Source organism: Onychostoma macrolepis, chromosome 22, assembly GCF_012432095.1.
Source record: "Onychostoma macrolepis isolate SWU-2019 chromosome 22, ASM1243209v1, whole genome shotgun sequence".
Lineage (NCBI taxonomy): Eukaryota > Metazoa > Chordata > Actinopteri > Cypriniformes > Cyprinidae > Onychostoma > Onychostoma macrolepis.
Window position 1 is genome coordinate 1,481,331 of NC_081176.1, and position 19,035 is coordinate 1,500,365.

The 19,035-nt window shown below is 37.4% G+C and overlaps 2 protein-coding genes across 2 annotated transcripts in view; both read right to left on the reverse strand.

Annotated features, from left to right (window-relative positions):
• Positions 1-1,123: 1,123 nt before the first annotated feature.
• On the reverse strand, positions 1,124-13,623 carry pparda (peroxisome proliferator-activated receptor delta a). The gene is given in 9 exon segments (XM_058761917.1): positions 1,124-3,011; positions 3,979-4,222; positions 5,327-5,533; positions 5,625-5,827; positions 5,911-5,997; positions 6,000-6,048; positions 7,344-7,483; positions 7,586-7,973; positions 13,477-13,623. Coding segments are annotated over 8 exon segments (1,542 nt in total). The 5' UTR covers positions 7,950-7,973; positions 13,477-13,623; the 3' UTR covers positions 1,124-2,763.
• Positions 13,624-14,435: 812 nt separating this feature from the next.
• Positions 14,436-19,035, reverse strand: part of def6b (DEF6 guanine nucleotide exchange factor b) — an 18,528-nt gene continuing 13,928 nt past the window's right edge. Inside the window, 3 exon segments of the mRNA XM_058761997.1 lie at positions 14,436-15,127; positions 15,838-15,928; positions 16,002-16,200. Coding sequence (XP_058617980.1) covers positions 14,964-15,127; positions 15,838-15,928; positions 16,002-16,200 — 454 coding nt within the window. The 3' untranslated portion in view covers positions 14,436-14,963.

Sequence of the window (19,035 nt, forward strand, 5' to 3'; positions counted from 1 at the left end):
GATCCGCGCACCAAAGTCACGATCTGAATCAAATGATTCGCAATCCACGCTCTGAACTTCGGAGCACGGAACTTCAGAGCAGGTTCGCGAATCATTTTGTGAATTTCGGATACAGCCTGCGACTTGGAACGCGGACCATGAATATTCAATTAGAGAAATGATCCGATCTGAATCAAAAGATTCACGAATCGAGATCCGAGTAGAGCGCTTCGAAACAGTGAATCATTTCACAACTCAATGGTTTAACTGATTCTGAGTTTCAAAAAGCTTCATGTCACCCATCAATGTTTTTTAAAATAAAAATCATTACAAGCGATGTCGAAATTTGAAAATGAATGGTGCTTTTGATCTGTTTTTTTTTTTTTTTGCTAGTGAATCGCTTGAATGATCGAAGTCACGGTTTGAATCAATCGGAGCGGTTCCAGCGTAAATGACTCACTCAATTGATTTGGTTTGTCTGTTTCTTTCACTTTTCACTTTATCAGCCATGTTTACACGACACTGTTAGTACAACTACTGGCTTAGCTCGCTAGTTTTATGACATTAACTGAAATAAGACGAAACAAAAGTAAGATGTTTACAAATAAAAATATTTTCATTCATCCAACACAAATCGGTAACCGGTTTACTGCTAATTAGTGAAACACTCCATTAATTTGACGAGCTGCAGCTCAAAATACATGTTAGATGGAAACATTGTGCATTATGATCGAGTTTCTTAGCTTAATTCACTATATTTGAAATAGTTTGAGCTGCAGTTCAATAGAAATCAGTTGAAAGCATCCAGTCTCTTGAAGTGAATGTTCAGTTTATCAGTATACTGTAATAAATATTATTGTTGTATCTCATTGTATTAGTCTATATACAGTGATGTAAAAACAGCAAATGGGAGATGAACACAAAACAGCAGAACAACAAAGTTAAAAAGGGTTAAAATATACGAACACTTCGACCAATTTGCTTGTTAAAAAAATTGCTCCAACACACCCAGGTGACACCCAAAAACACACACACCCTCTAAAACAACCACTTACCTCAAAAATAATCTCTTTGAACATAAAAGATGTTGGTTTGGTTAGCACTACACAAACATGTTTCTGAATCAACCCAGAAGATGCATTAGTGAGGTTTTACCCTGTAGTTTTATTCAGATGTTCTTCAGGTGTTTTACAAAAGCCTGTAGAAAACATCAGCGGTCGTTTATCCTGCAATGCAGATGGAGAAACGTGTCCCCCTCATTCACATTACCAGGAAACTGTGACAGGAACACATGGACGCCTTTCATCGGCAGTCGTCTCCGTTCAAAACGCACAGATTCACAGCATGCCATGTCTACAGGATCCAGTTAGCAGCACAACCATGGGAAACAACATCAGACTGAGGTCAAAGGTCACAGCCGATACAGAAACAACTTTATATAATGATATGCTCGACTGGGGACGTCGTGTTGTGACCATAGCCACTGATTCAGGAAACTAACTAATAAAGCGTTATTAAATAACATTAATATAAACTCTGGAGTCAGATATTCAATCACTGATCTGAGCTCTGATATAAATGTGATCACAGTATCATTTCTCAGAAACGCAAACAGAAATAAACACAATTAAAAAATGGAAAGTTTGAGGTTTGCAAGTTGTAATGACGTTCTGCCAGTTGTTCAGGTGTTGCAATAGCGATTGGTGAAAAGATCCCAGGTAGCCTAAACTGGTCTTAGCTAGTCTCGTAGTTGGTTTTAAAGAGGTTTTGGGCAGGTGAGGCTTGGAGACCAGATAAGACCAGCTTAAACCAGGTAAGTCCAGCAAACCATCATAGGCTGGTTTAAGCATTGTTTTCTTAATAAGCGATCTAGTTTTAATGTCTTGACGCATTTAAGATTAGTAAAAGTTTCATGTGTCGTTTTATTATGAATTGCGTTTCATAACGATTCGATCCACAACTAAAACAATGCAAGAGCTTGTTGCATTCTCAATGCCGCCACAAGGGGCGCTATAGCGAACATTAGCATTACAGTCAGCGCAACTACTATCAAGACGGAGCAGAATCTTGCTGCGCAGGTTAGTTAAAGTTAGTTAAACTGTTGACGTGTTTATATGTAGCTAGCAGAAAAATAACATCTTGTTTAATAACAGTATTTTGAAGGAAATTCTACCGCCCCCTTCAGTACTGAGGTTCGCCACACGAACACAAAAAAGCATACGTTTAAACGGGACAATGTGTTTGTATGTTGCGTAAGCGTACTTACGTAGTGTGTTTTTGGCCTTGTCAGCAACATAACGAAAATACATACCTGTAAAGCTTAACGTTACTAGCTTGCGAATGACCCAAACAAATGAAAACGGAGAAAACAAAACGAATTTCACCAATAGCAGCAACCTTAGGTATTTAACTTCAGATGGCGAAATAGCTTTAGTCGCGGTAGCGCTGCAGTATTTCGCTAGCATCTTATTGGTCAATGAGTTTTTGTCACAACTTAAAAAAAACACTGCGTTGGCAAAGATATTTTCGTCCCCATCATGAATAGGAATGCACTGCTGCGATTTGAAGACGACGGAAATTTGCGAATTGGCGAATATTGTTGTGTTTGAACAGCTGACGGCGCAATATTGCATTTCACTGATGTCTCTTTGACTCACACAACCTGACCCGGTCTGGTTTAGAGTTAAGTTTGCACTGATTTCATCAGCAACAAATCGTCTGTTTTATAAAAATAACAACTCTGAAGGTCACAGTGATTGGTCAGCGTGCCTGGAATGGTTCGATTCAGTACATGTCCCTGTAGATCTCCTGCAGCAGAGGGTGCAGCGACGTCTCGGACTCCGTCTTCTTGATCTTCTGCACCAGCTGCGCGTTCTCCGTCACCAGCTGTCGCAGGTCCGCGAGCTTCTGCAGAAGTTTGGGGAAGATGAAGCTGGCGTCGGGATGATTGAGCTGCAGGTGCTGGTTGAGGGCCTGGAGGATGTTGTCCTGGATCTCCTCCACCTGGTGGACGTTCATGAGACCTGGACGATCTACATGCAAACACACCAATTTTATTTGCGCAATTATGTATGTAAACTAGGGATGGGCGATATGGGCTTAAAAATATATCACGATATTGCTGGTATTTATTGCGGTAACGATATCGAATTCAGGGAATCCTGTTCCTTTACAGAAAAGTATTATCTTTCCTATTTTTCCCCAAAATAGTGTGTTGTGAGCATTACTGAGTACACACGTGATGTAACGACTGTTTAACTCGTACTGGAAGCCAGAGGGCGCTCTTGCCCCACATATGCATCGCAGAAGTAATAGCACTGACGACCCTCCAGGAAATCCATAATATGGACAAAGGCATCCAGTTATCGCTGAATAGAACGCAGGTAGAGAAATTTTAACTGATGAAACTTGAAGACTATAAACATACGATTGCACAAAATATAGCTATGGTCTGTGTTCTTCAAGCAATCTTGGGTATTTGTTTTATACGGATAAAGTATATTTATAATACAATGCTAATCGACATCATTCTGTAATATGAAACCACGTCTGGTCACAATAAAAATTATTTGAAACACTCAACTATGTTATTAAGTTAATTTGGAGAAAAAGCATGTCAATAAATGATGTCTTTGTTGGACATCAGGTTTGTAAACGGGCTCATACACATGCAAAACTGTATCGCACACATGCTACTGTAGTACATTTATTCAGACTGATTTTTTTGTGCACTGTACAGCCCTGAATAAACCAGTTCCAGATTGTAGAATGAGCTCCTCATTTAGCGATAAACTCCTCCTCTATTTCACATCCGCCTTCCAGTCGCACACAGAAATATGTCAACAACTAGACTCTATCGTTATTATCGCGAGGAGAATTTTTACTGGTATATCGCAAGCAGTAAAATGTCGCCCATCCTTAAAGTTAACTCTGTTACAATCTTGCTGCAGTTTCATCTTTAACCACTAGGGGCCGAAACGAAACAAAACACTCTCTCACCTCCACACAGGATAATGGCAGCCACGAAGAGCGCGAGGTCGCTGTCGTCCAGCTCGAGAGCGTTAAACTTCACTGCGAACTCAAACTTCGGCTCCATGATCTCGCTGAAGGGTTTGCGCAGACTGCGTAGAAACTCCCTCGTCACGAAGCCCCGCCCATTCGCCACCAACAGCCCGTCTTTATTCATGAGCGACGGCAGCATGGCGAAGATCGCCTCGTGGACCCCGTATTTCAGCAGCGTCACCTGCAGGAGCGGAGGGGAGCTAGCTGAATGGATTTTTGTGTAAAGCATTCTTGCGTAAACCGTCGCATTTTTTTGGTTTCACGAAAAATATTTACTGAAGAATGGTTTTCTGAACTATTTAGAATAATATACATTCTGCTTGCGTTTAATGAGACAAATTTGTAAGCTATAATGACTTTAAGATTGATTCACACAAAGACTTGTTTTGCCTGTATTAACACGGTGCATTAAATGCAACAATTTATGCAATAATGACTTTACAAATGATTTCACAAAAAATTGTCCTACCTATGTTTCATTAAACAAATTGAAACAATTTACACTAAAATATTTTAGGACTGGTCAACACATAAATGCGTTGTACTTGTGTTTCATGCCTTGCATTAAATTTAACAATGTACTCAAGAACTGTTTAATGAACGCACGTTTTAAACAGAAATTTATTCTGATTGTATTTTGTGAATCAAATTCAATGCAACATCTTGTGCATTTAATGACTGATTTACAGAGAAATGCACTTAATGACTTTATGAAAATTTTTACTAAAAGATGTTCTGCCCACATTTCATTGAACTAATTCAATGGTACAATTTACACGAGAATAATTTTATCTACATACACGTGATCTCATGCGTTACATTAAATGCAACGATTTCCTCAAGAACGGTTTTATGAACTGTTTACAAAGAAATGCTTGTGTTTTTTGGAAATTCTTGTAACAACACAAGAAATATTTTACAATCCGTTTATGTTGTGGGATACAGCATGCATTTCGGATTCTGCAAGTTTAACGAATTGCATTAAATGCGACAATTTGACTTAAATCACTTTACACACAAATTCAATGAAATTTGTTTGCAATTTTTCTGAAACAAAATGAATGCGACATTTTTCACTTGACTTCATGATTGATCTACACAAAAATTAATTCTGCTTTTTCAGTTTAACCGAATGCAACAATTTGCGCAATAATTTACGAATGAAGTAGACATCTGCATTCTGTTTCAATTCAGTGAATTAGACTTTGTTTAGTTTAACTGAGCTTGGATTTTTTTTTACTACAGTTTAGTTTTTTTTTTACATAGTTGAAAATCTTTGCGTTACCTGGTCATTCAAGAAAAGGTCGACGAATCCCGGGATGCTTTTGGAGAACTCTGTGAGTTCTCGTACGGTTTCCACGGTCGTGCATTGACAGCGGTAGAACACGTGCACGCCAATCTCCTTATTGGGCGGAGCTCCGTTAATCACCTGATTCCAGACCAGCCCGTTTTCCGCCTGCCACAGCGAGTCCATGTCATGAATGACAAATGGCTGAAGGACACACAGAGACAAAACGCTTCGTTTTCGCAACTATGTTTATTTGCAGGGCTGTTTTACTTTTGTCATGTCACGAGCAGGTTACCGGGCTTGAGTTGGTCTTCCCCGTCAGGATGTTGCGAGCTTTCTTCTTGGTCATGTTCAGATTCTTCAGGTAGGCGTTGTTGACCCGTTTGGCGAGAGATTTCAGATCTGACCCGCTGGAGTTCGGAGAGCTCTTTTCTCCCGCTAACAGACCCGCCACTAGCTTACGCTTCTCTGCCTCCGGCATCCGCCCGTATCGGATCGCTACAAACACAGAATCTCATTCAACACTCTAGAAAGTCACGTTTGTTTTACTGTTCGCTAATGACTGTTGTGGTTTCGCTCACCATCATGGGACATCCCGAGCATCAGGCACTTTTGGAAACGACAGAACTGACATTTATTCCGACTTTTCTTTTGGATCTTACAGCTGCGTCGCATTTCTCATATTCCAGCTTCATGCGAATGGTCCTCCGGAAAAATCCCTGAGAGAAATAGAGACACAGTTCCCATAAATGCTTATGCATTTTAAATGACTTTACTCCAGAATTATTTTCTGAACCATTTAGAAACATACATTCTGCTTAAGTTTCGAAAAAAAAAAAAAAAGAAATCTTATGTAAAAATCTTTACAACTAATTTACACAGAAATGTGTTCTGGCTGTATTAACGAGTTGCATTAAATGCAACTCTTTTTGCAATTATGAATGATTTCACAAAAAGCTGTTCTGCCCAATTAAATGTTACAATTTACATTGATTTTATGGTTGATCTACACAGAAATGTGTTCTAATTGTTTCATGTGTTGCATTAAATGCAACAATTTATTCAAGAATGGTTTTGTGAATTGTTCATACAGAAATTCATTCTGCTTGTGTTTTGTGAATTGCATTAAATCTGACTTGAATGACTAAATTATAAACAATTTCACAAAACGTTGTTCAGCCCACATTTCATTAAACTAATTTACTGTTCAAATTTTTGCTAGATAAATATGCACTGCATTAAATGCACCTTTTTATTAAATGCCCACATTTCAGTAAATCCATCCAATTTATGCAAGAATGATTTTATGATTGTTCCACATATGAAATGTTTATTGCATTGCATTAAATGCAATAATTTACTCCATAACGGTTTTAGAAACTTTATAAAGAAGTTTGTTCTGTTTGTGTTTTGTGAATCTAATTCAATGCAACAACTTGTTCATAAAACATTTTACAACTAATTTACACAGAAATGCATTCTGCATGCATTAAATGAATTGCATTAAATGCAATGATCTGACTTGAATTATTTTTTTTACGAATAATTTCACAAAAAGTGTTGTTCTGCCCACATTTCAAACTAATTTAATGCTGCATTTTATGCAAGATAAATGTGCTCTACTAGTGTTTCATGTGTTGCATTAAATGCAACATTTTACTCTATAAGTTTTGTGAACTGTTTATACAGAAACTCTTGGTTTTTGTTTTGTTTTTTTGTTCACATAAAACATTTTACAACTGATTTACACAGAAATGCATTTTGCATGCGTTTAATGCTTTGCATTAAATGAAACAATCTGACTTGACTGACCTTATGAACAAAATGTTCTTTTGCCCACATTTGATCGAACTAATTCAATGTTATAATTGAGGTAAGAATGAAGTAATGATTGATCTGTGTTTAATGCACTGCATTAAATGCAACAGTTTACTTAAGAACATTTTTTTGAACTGCTTGCACAGAAATTTGTTCTTGTATTTTTTGAAAGTTTTATGTAAGCGTGACCTCTGACCTTGCAGCCCTCACAGGCATGAACGCCATAGTGAAATCCTGACGCTCTGTCGCCACAGATACGACACTCCATGTTTAGCCCCGCCCCCTCCTCACGGCCCTGCAGGAGCTGCTCTGACAGAGGCGACGCTTTGGAGAGATCTACACAAAAATGCACAAACACTTCAGACGTCTTCTAAACGAATGTAACTTCATGCAACTGCGCAAGTGTGCGAAACTAATCATCCGTTATCATCCAATCACCTGTGGAGGCTGCTGTGGGTTCAGGACTGGCTGTGCTGCGGCTCGTGTTGCTCTGCTCTTCCAGTTCGTTTGCCTCCTGCTGATTCGTCTCCCAGCTAAGCTCCTCCCCCTGCAGATCCATGCCGTCCTCAGGCTCCACCCTCACATCCAGCTCCAGGTTAAGCTCCGCCCTCGTTCCCAGCTCACACAGCACGTCATCCAGGTGTTTGTCGTCTGGCCCCTCCCCCTGACTACTGCAGGGGGAGGAGTCTTCGTTCCCCATACAGACTCCGCCCACCACGCTGGGATCTCTGGGTAATCTGCTCCTCACGGCCAAAACGGCCGAGTCTCTTCCGTCCATCTCCGGAAACTCAAAGATGCTCATGAGCCACGGCGATCATAACAGCACCTGAGAGACGCAAATACATTACAGACACATTGTATCTAAACAAACACGTTGTTTTATACGTTGCGTGTCTAAACAAACATTCATTACATTATAAAACCACTTATATAGTTAACTAGAAGTAAGACCATCGGGGGAAAAAACATGTTCGTTACTTGAAATAAAATACATATTAAATAAAATAAAATAAACAAACACACATTATATTATAAAAATACTTCATATATAAACCAGGATTGTTATAGTTAACTAAAAATAAAAGCATTGAAAAAAAAAACATTTTCATTACTTGAAATAAAATAAATGTTAAATCAAATAAACATATATTATAAAAATACATTACATATAAAGCAGTGTTATTATAGTTAAAATAAAATGTTAAATAAAATAAATGTTTAATTAAATATCAAAAACTTTTTTTTATCTAGTTTCCGAAGCACATTTCAAATTTTCATGTACAAAAATAACTAAAACTACTATAAAAATTAATACAAACATAATAGAAATATTTTAAGCCAGCAAAAACTAATTAAAATGACAAAACACAACAAAATTCCTCAAATTTTACTGAGAATTAACAGAAAATATAAAATAAAAATTTTATAAAACATTTTTTAAAACGTTTTATAAAACAAATTGTATCTCAATAGTACTAAAATTAAATGTACATAACTTTAAATAAAAATGAATAATATAAAATATAAACATTATATTTAATTTATATAAATAATATAAAACATACTCTAATAAAAAAAAAAATATTTAATTGATTGATTTTATTTAATTGATTTATTTTACGCCTCTCTCTCTATATAGACAATATATGCTCACAATACATACATAAATACAGAATTAAAATATATATATATACATATATATGAATATTATAATGCCCATAATACTGTAATATTATATATGCATAAAAAACTTTTATATTAATATTAAATGATTATTCTACTTTAAGTTTTTCATTAGTTTCAAGAAGTCCCATCTTAAAAGTGTCTTGTCTGATGTGTGTGTGTGTGTGTGTGTGTAATGTGTATATATGTGTATTTGAGGAACAGTTGTGATAACACAACACTGATTTGACAGCTGTACGTTGTTCAGAAGACACCGGAGCCCCGCAGTACGCCCACCCCCGACCGACCGACCACCGCACGGCATTCTGGGAAATAACATACACCAGCTGTAGAGACATGAGACGTCTGCGGCCGAACCAAAGCAAAGCCAAGTGTTCCCAGACTGACAGAGAAACTGCTGTCTTTAGACCTCTGACACACACACACACACACACACACACACACGGACAGATGACACCTCTGTGAGTGGATTTCTCAGTATAAGTTCCCAGAAACACCCAGTGAATGAGGAGCAGAGGTCAGAGAGGCCCGTCACTGGAGCGGCTGCAGGCTGCAGGATCAGCCTCTCGCTGGAGCTTCACACTCTCTCACACTGAACTGTGACACACACACACATCACACACTCTGTGTTTGAGTCCTACAAGTTTGGAGAACATGTTTGACATCCAAAAAACACACTGAAGTGTCTTCATGATCACAAGCTAGCTCTGACGCACACATGAATTATATTCACAGCAACTGCTTGGTTTAAAACATGTTAAATTGTGTGAAGCTGAGAACAGAGTGCACAAAAAGCGAAAATGAACTAAAGTAATAAAATCAAATAATAAGCAAAAAAAAAAGTGTTATTTTAGGATTAATCAAGTCAATAAAATTACTTACAGCTCACTTTAAAACAAACCTAATGTGATAAAATAACATTTTCATTCAATGAAATGTCCACAAGTTTTACTTTAGGGTTAGTCTACAGTTACTAGAATTTCCTTTACACAACTAAAGTGATCAAATAAAATTAATAAAATAAAACAGCTGTTAGTTTTATTTTAGGGTTAGTCTATGTTCTTTATAATTTGCTTTAATTGATCATTTTACAGCAAAATGTACAAAACTAAAGTAATAAAATTAAATAAAACAATAAAATAACAAAACAAAATGAGCACAAGTTTTATTTTAGGGTTAGTCTACAGTCACTATTATCTGCTTCCTGGAAACGAAAGACGTCCGTTTAGACAAATAAACAAGAGCACAGATCATCCTGAAACCACAACTTTCTCCTACAAACAGTTCAATCACACGACATCAGCGGGGTCCTGCGCTCTGATTGGTCAGCCGAGCACTATGTGGGTCAGTGTGCGGATCAATGAGTGTGTTCAAACACTGCAGATCTCCTAAAGACCTTCATCACTACAGCAGATTAGCAGGTTTAATCTGCCGCAGAATTTACATATGGCAGTGCCAGGCCTTTCTGTGCGGGGTCAAAGGTCACCACTAAGCATACTATTCCCGCAGTACATAGTGAGAACTTTTTAATTGATGCAAAATACCATTTTATGTACCTGTAGTATATATGCAGTACACTTGTATTCCATTCTGACTTTGCTGAACGCTCAAATGACCTTTTGACCCCAACGATGTGAAAGGCAGCTGACCTTTGACCTCTTATAAAAAGCCAAACTCAGGTCAGATCAGTAAAAGCAGAGCATCATGGGACTGGAGGCAAGCAGCGCCGATGTCACTTCCTTACAGGCATGAGGTTAACGAGTTCATTAGCGAGGGTAACTTTGGGTGACGGGCCTCTCCGTCTCTAAGCCAATTAGCACTCGTTAGTATTCATTAGCTGCTCATTAGATGCTTTTGTACAACAGAAGCCAATAAACTGGTTCACCAACCCAGAACTACAGTAAAACCAGGAGAGACCAGGCTTGAAATCGAGCACAGAAAAGAACGCAAGTTTGCGAAGTATATGCTTCGTTAAAGTGTTGGTAGTCAAACTAGGAGTCTTTCAAAATTCAAAAACGTCGTTAAAAAATAAGTTATTTGCAAAATTGACTAAAAAGTATTTTAAAACTCCCATGATGCATTGCGAATTACATCAGTGAAACTATTTACGTATATGTCATTGATTAAACGTACAAAATAGAGTATATTTGTAATTTATTACAAAATACTCAAATATATTTAGTAATAATAAGTAAGTGTGGGAAGACTCGATTCCATCATTCACAATGCAGATGACTGTTTCCATGGTAACAACGACTTCTATGATCGGAGGATCTCTCTTCAGGATTCTATCCTGATATACTTGTGGCAAAGTTCTTTTTTGTTCTTCGTAAAAAGTAGTTTTAAATACCTGAGCAGCGGTATACTGTTAACAAACATCCTGATGCCGTCAGAGCTGCTGGGAGCAGCGTTTGGATGAATATGTAAAGCTTTCCGAACTTTTTTTGGAAAGTTCACTTTTTTTTCCCAAAACAAATTTAATTTAGCGTATTTTTATTCAAAATGATGTCGCACCAGTTTGTTCTTTGATTTTGGAAGTACATCAGGGCCACAAGGGAGATTGACCAATTGGAGAGGTGGAAACAAGAATTGCGACAAAAGTTTTACGTTAATTAGGCGATTAAACACTTTTTCAAATGACACATTCTTGTGGCTTCTACCGAATATACTTGTCATCATTAAACCTCACAGTTTGTGGTGCATCGGTCAGGAAAGGTTCGCGCATTATTGCAAAAAATATGTATTTCTCTATAACGAGCGTTTTTTTTGCATCCAGAAGTGCCTTGATTTCCAAAAACCTAGAACTGTATAATTTTGAAGTGTATTATTTTGTCAACTTTTGGCCACATGACATAGCGTTGATTTTGCCGTTTTCATGGGAACAAGAATTGCGACAGACATTTCTACGCTACGAATTTGGCGATTAAACACTTTTTAAAAGTGGCTTCTACTGAATATCATCATCACAATCCCAAAGCCTGAGGTGCACGCATCGGTCAGGAAATGTTTACACGTTATTACTAAAAATCTCTATAACGAAAACTATTTTTATGTCCAGAATTGACCAGAAGACTAAAACTGACCGACTGACTGACACTCTCATTGGTCAACAAATGCCTATGTCCAGAACATTTTATTTTGTCAACTCATGGCCAAATGAAGTAGCATCGCTTTTCGCTGTTTCCATAGAAACAAGAATCACAGCAGAAACGTTCTAAGCTACGAATTTGGCTATTTAACACTTTTTCGAACTACGCAGTCCATCGAAACGTTTATCGCTACAATGTGTGCGATCTTTACATCCAGAACAGTCAACTTTTGGCCACATGACGAAGTGTCGCAAAATCAAATCAAAATCGTCAAAACTTGCGTTATACAAGCGCTGACATTTAACCTGACAGACGAACATAGAGAAACGGTCTCTATGTGACGGATTCTTGGGGTTTCGAAGATTTTTAGCAAAAAGAATCTGAAATCAAGACAACGCAAGTTTGCGAAGTATTTTTCCCATTTGTTTTCTCCACGAAGACTTCAAAATATCCTTTAATAAAGAGTTATGAAGCAAGCCGTCCCAGCTCAAAGATGAATCTTTTAAAATTTGCGAATCACACCAAACTAAATTCACTTTCGCAAAACTTTTGCGTTTCAGCATCTCATATACTTCTATACAGTCACCAGGACTGCGAGACAGAAGACATGGGAAAATCACAACAGCGAGGAAGGAAGAAACCCCCCTCAAACCTGCCGCTGACGGACGGAAAGACAGACGCTGTTGCCTAAAACCAAAAACCAGAGGAAAAAAAGAGTAGAACCACAAGAATACTGACGAAGCAGATCTACGACGGTCCCTCTGAGAAAAACCAGAGCTAGTACACTTCATTACGCATCACTAGCAGTTTATTAACCAGGGTTTTACTACAAATTAAAAAACATGCTTACCATAGTAATCAGAAAATAACCATGATCTTGCTACACTAACCATAGTTTAACCATGGTATTTGTAGTAAAACTGTGGTTATACAAATGCCAATCAACGCGCCAAAAAAAAACATGGTTATTACACTTTTACTATAATTAAACCATGGTTAATTGTCGTAAGGGACGACACACACTCCAGAGCCGATGATGTATTAAGCGGCGGGTCGGGGTCGATGAACGGGTGCCACCACAAACATCTCAAAGTTCACATCAACATATTTTTTGTTGGCGACTCTGACCTTGACGGCTTCTGCGTGTTTGTATTTTAGTATAAAGTTGAACTTGTGATGAATGAAAACACTTTAAACGGTTCTTCAGTGATGTTACAGTCCGTTATACGGGTGTTTGTTCCGTTTGTAAACACACATTGTGTGCCAGTATATGTTGCAAGAGCAGCGTCCCAAAATCACCCCAAAACAACTTTCACCTACAAACAACACAAGCCTATCTATTCATCTATCTATCTATCTATCTATCTATCTATCTATCTATCTATCTATCTATCTATCATCTATCTATCGGTCTTTAACTCCTCGCGTGATCTGTCAATACAAAACTCTCTTTGAAACTTTATATATGAGCGTAACGTTAAATCTTAACGGTCTCGGTAAATAACCCATCAGAGTCTCATATAACCGCGCGAAGCAACGAACGGAAGACGAACTTACGCGTCGGAGAGAACGATCCCGACGGTTTCCTCCGTTATTTTCCGGTCGGATCAGCGCGAACCCGCGGAACGCTTCATGTTTACCGGGACTCGCTCCGCTGCATCACACCGGAGTCCCGACGGCTCGAGCGCTCCGGCCCCGCTCCGGTATGACGTCATAGCGGCTCATTTCATTTAACCCTGTAAGTACCTCAACTCGCTAATTCGCAGCCGCCTTTTTCATATTTCTTAACTGAAATTGGCGCATTCCTTAAAACTCTGAAGTTGATTAAAAACAAGAAAAAGTGTTAGATTTTTTTTTAAAATATTATGAAATATGAATTAATATAATTTAAATATTATTATTAATATTTTAATAATATTAATTAATAATATATTGAATTATTAATATTATGAAGATTGTTTTGGTAATACCACTGATGCATAAAGTTTTCCTCTGTAGTAAGTTATTATTATCTTCTTTTATTTGTTTATTTTTTATTTATTTGTCTTTATGCATTTAATTTTGTATGTGAAACTTTACTAGGTGTGATTTTTTCCCCTCCTTTATTTGTTTATTTATTTTCCTGTAGGGGTTCTCTCTGTTTTGTCCTTTATGTATATTTATACATGTGCTGAAAATGTGCTTTTAATGTTTGTTTTTATTTGCAGCACAAACGCTATTTATACGTTTACGTGAGAATTCGCGCTCACTTCCGGTCCCCGCCGGCAGATGTCGCTGTTCGCCGTGTGAACCATAAACTCCGATCGAACGACTCTGTAAACTTCAGGGTTTTAAATTTAAAATGTGTTAGATATCATCCAGAGGGTGTGTAAAAGCTTATAACTCATTATTTTCCCACGTGTAAGACGTTATTATGCCTCATTTGTGCAAAGCGAATGACAAAACAACTTTTCTGAAGTGCTTCCTCACACTATTTGAGTAAGATTAGATTAAAATGGGTAAAACACATATTTTGTTTTTCTACTCATTTATTTCCTCTCGTGACAGTGAGCGAGAGATAAAGAGCAGCATCTTCTGCTCGCACAGGAAACAGGAAGTCAAACCACAGCGGCTTCACCAAAAATCAGCCGGGGTCTATCATACAGCAACAACAAAAACAAGAAAATACATTTCAGTTTCAATTATGATTTCAGCTATGGTTCATTCACAGTCAATTTCTTAAAGAAATAGTTAACTAAAAAATAAAAATGTGCTTGAAAATCACTTGTGAATGGGTGCCGTCACAATGAGAAGCCTTTTTATGGATTACAGACTCGTATTTGAGTTAAAAACGTCTTAATGCTGGATTTGTTTCAGCTTTTGTCTTCTCCAGATGTTAACTGATGGACTGGAGTGGTGTGGATTATTTTTATCAGCTGTTTGGACTCTCATTCTGACGGCACCCATTCACTGCAGAGCATCCATTCAGCACATTTTCATTATAGACTGAACAATTTCTTCAAGTTTATTAAGTGCTACGTCAGTTGTGCTTATTTCTGTCAGGTTTATTCAGCCTCAGCATCAGTCGGCTCTTTGTTTTCGTTGCCGCCGCAGTCCATATTCTCACAGTGGAGGCTGTTCGATCTCTGTGGAGGTCTGGACTCGCTCTCGCTGACCGAGGGGATGCGGACCGGAGGAGCGAGAAGATTACTAGAAGACGCTCTCCTTTCTTTAAAAGAATGGAACAGAAGAACAGTTAAATGTGCAATAAAACATGTGCAATACCCAACTATACACACTTGTATTTATTATACATAATGTTATTGAGTTAACATATCTTACATCTATCCAAATTCTCTTGCATAATTTGTATATATTGTCTATTGTGTATTGTTTTCACACGTGTGACCCTGGAGCACGGAAGCAGTCATAAGCAGCACAGGTATATTTGTAGCAATAGCCAACAATACACTGTATGGGTCAAAATTATCCATTTGTCTTTTATGCCAAAAATCATTAGTATATTAAGTAAAGATCATGTTCCATGAAGATATATTGTACATTTCCTACCGTAAATATATCAAAACTTCATTTTTGATTAGTAATATGCATTGCTAAGAACTTAATTTGAACAACTTTAAAGGTGATTTTCTCAGTATTTAGATGTTTTTGCACCCTCAGATTCCAGATTTTTAAATAGTTGCATCTCAGCTAAATATTGTCCGATCCTAACAAACCATACATCAATGGAGAGCTTAATTTCAGTTTCAAAATATTTACCCTTATGACTGGTTTTGTAGTCCAGGGTCGCACATTTATTTCTAATCACTTGTTTATTTTGTTGTCGGTCTGTGCACTGGAAGCTCTTTCTGATTCTGATTCTGAGTAGAAATGAACTGGGTTTTTATGCATTTTTAATGCAACAAGAACATAACAAACCTCCAGGGCCGATGGGGTGCATCAGGCGGTTCATCTGCACGTTCCAGTGTTTGACGCTCGTGCTGGCCTGCCGGAGTTTGCGCTGCGCGGCCTGCGGATGACACACGTTCATGAGTGCAGAGGAACACGCGAGGAGTGCGACACTAGCGCGGCATTGAGCTCACCGCGATGTCCTGGTCCACTCTGCGTCGGCTGGCCCGCACTTTGTCCAGCTGGTGCTGGGCGTCATCCAGAGCCTGAGACTTCTTCTCCATCTCCTGCAGGAGCTCCTGCTTCTCACGCTGGGTCTGCTGGAGCTGCTCCTCCTGCTCCTCCTGCAGCGACAGCAGAGACTTCACCTTCTCCTCCTCCTCCGCCAGCAGCCTGCAAACACAGAAACAAACACTAGCGCTAAACACCAGAGTGAAACTCAACACTGCACTACACCTAAACAAACCAAACATCAATGCTAACACAGCTAAACACCAGAAATATTAATGTCAACACAGCTAAGCACTAGAAATATCAATGCTAACACAGCCAAACACCAGAAATGCTAATGCAAACACAGCTAAACACTAGAAATTGTAATGCTAGCACAGCTAAACACCAGAAACATCAACGCTAACACCTATGTTATAACACAGCTAAGCACTAAAAATATGAACGCTAACACAGCTAAACACCAGAAATGCTAATGCTAAACACAAGAAACATCAATGTTAATACAGCTAAACAACAGAAACATCGATGCTAACACACCTAAACACAAGAAACATCAATGTTAACACAGCTAAAAACAAGAAACATCAATGCTAACACACCTAAATACCAGAAACTGTGATGCTAACACATCTAAACACCAGAAATGCTAATGCTAACACAGCTAAACACAAGACACATCAATGTTAACATAGTTAAACACCAGAAACATCGATGCTAACACACCTAAACACAATAAACGTCAATGTTAACACAGCTAAACACCATAAATATCGATGTTAACACAGCTAAACACAAGAAACATAGATGCTAACACAGCTAAACACCAGAAATATCGATGCTAACGCAGCTAAACACCAGAAACATAGATGCTAACACAGATAAACACCAGAAACATTGATGCTAACACAGCTAAACACCAGAAACATCAATGCTAACACAAAACACCAGAAACTATGTTAACACAGCTAAACACCAGAAACCTTGATGTTAACACACCTAAACACCAGAAACATCAATGCTAACACAGCTAAACACAAGAAACATAGATGCTAACACAGCTAAACACCAGAAACATTGATGCTAACACACCTAAACACCAGAAACATCAATGCTAACACAAAACACCAGAAACTGTTAACACAGTTAAACAACAGAAACTTGGATGCTAACACAAAACACCAGAAACATCAATGTTAACACAGCTAAACTTCGATGCTGCTAACACAGCCAAACACCAGAAACTTCAATGCTAACACACCTAAACACCAGAAACATCGATGCTAACACAAAACACCAGAAACTGTGTTAACATAGCAAAACAACAGAAACTTCGATGCTAACACAAAACACCAGAAACTTCGATGCTAACACAGCTAAACACTAGAAACTTTGATGCTAACACAGCTAAACACCAGAAACGTCGATGCTAACACAGCTAAACACCAGAGACGTCGATGCTAACACAGCTAAACACCAGAAACTTTGATGCTAACACAGCTAAACACCAGAAACGTCGATGCTAACACAGCTAAACACCAGAAACTTCGATGCTAACACAAAACACCAGAAACCTTGATGTTAACACAGCTAAACACCAGAAACATAGATGTTAACACAAAACACCAGAAACTTCGATGCTAACACAGCTAAACACCAGAAACGTCGATGCTAACACACCTAAACACCAGAAACTTGGATGCTAACACAAAACACCAGAAACCTTGATGTTAACACAGCTAAACACCAGAAACATAGATGTTAACACAGCTAAACTTCGATGCTGCTAACACAGCCAAACACCAGAAACTTTGATGCTAACACAAAACACCAGAAACTTTGATGCTAACACAAAACACCAGAAACGTCGATGCTAACACAGCTAAACACCAGAAACTTTGATGCTAACACACCTAAACACCAGAAACTTTGATGCTAACACAAAACACCAGAAACGTCGATGCTTAACACAGCTAAACACCAGAAACGTCGATGCTAACACAGCTAAACACCAGAAACGTCGATGCTAACACACCTAAACACCAGAAACTTTGATGCTAACACAAAACACCAGAAACTTCGATGCTAACACAGCTAAACACCAGAAGCGTCGATCTTAACACAGCTAAACACCAGAAACGCCGATGCTAACACAAAACACCAGAAACTTCGATGCTAACACAAAACACCAGAAACTTTGATGCTAACACAGCTAAACACCAGAAATGGGTCTCTTAAAAACAGCTAATGTAAATGTGTGCATATATATATATAATACATTTAAATTAAAAACAATAAAGGTATATGCCTATATTAGCTAATTCACACTTAAAAAATATATCAAATAAATGTGTGCATATATATATATAATACATTTAAATTAAAAACAATAAAGGTATATGCCTATATTAGCTAATTCACACTTAAAAAATATATCAAATAAATGTGTGCATATATATATATAATACATTTAAATTAAAAACAATAAAGGTATATGCCTATATTAGCTAATTCACACTTAAAAAATATATCAAATAAATGTGTGCATATATATATATAATACATTTAAATTAAAAACAATAAAGGTATATGCCTATATTAGCTAATTCACACTTAAAAAATATATCAAATAAATGTGTGCATATATATATATAATACATTTAAATTAAAAACAATAAAGGTATATGCCTATATTAGCTAATTCACACTTAAAAAATATATCAAATAAATGTGTGCATATATATATATAATACATTTAAATTAAAAACAATAAAGGTATATGCCTATATTAGCTAATTCACACTTAAAAAATATATCAAATAAATGTGTGCATATATATATATAATACATTTAAATTAAAAACAATAAAGGTATATGCCTATATTAGCTAATTCACACTTAAAAAATATATCAAATAAATGTGTGCATATATATATATAATACATTTAAATTAAAAACAATAAAGGTATATGCCTATATTAGCTAATTCACACTTAA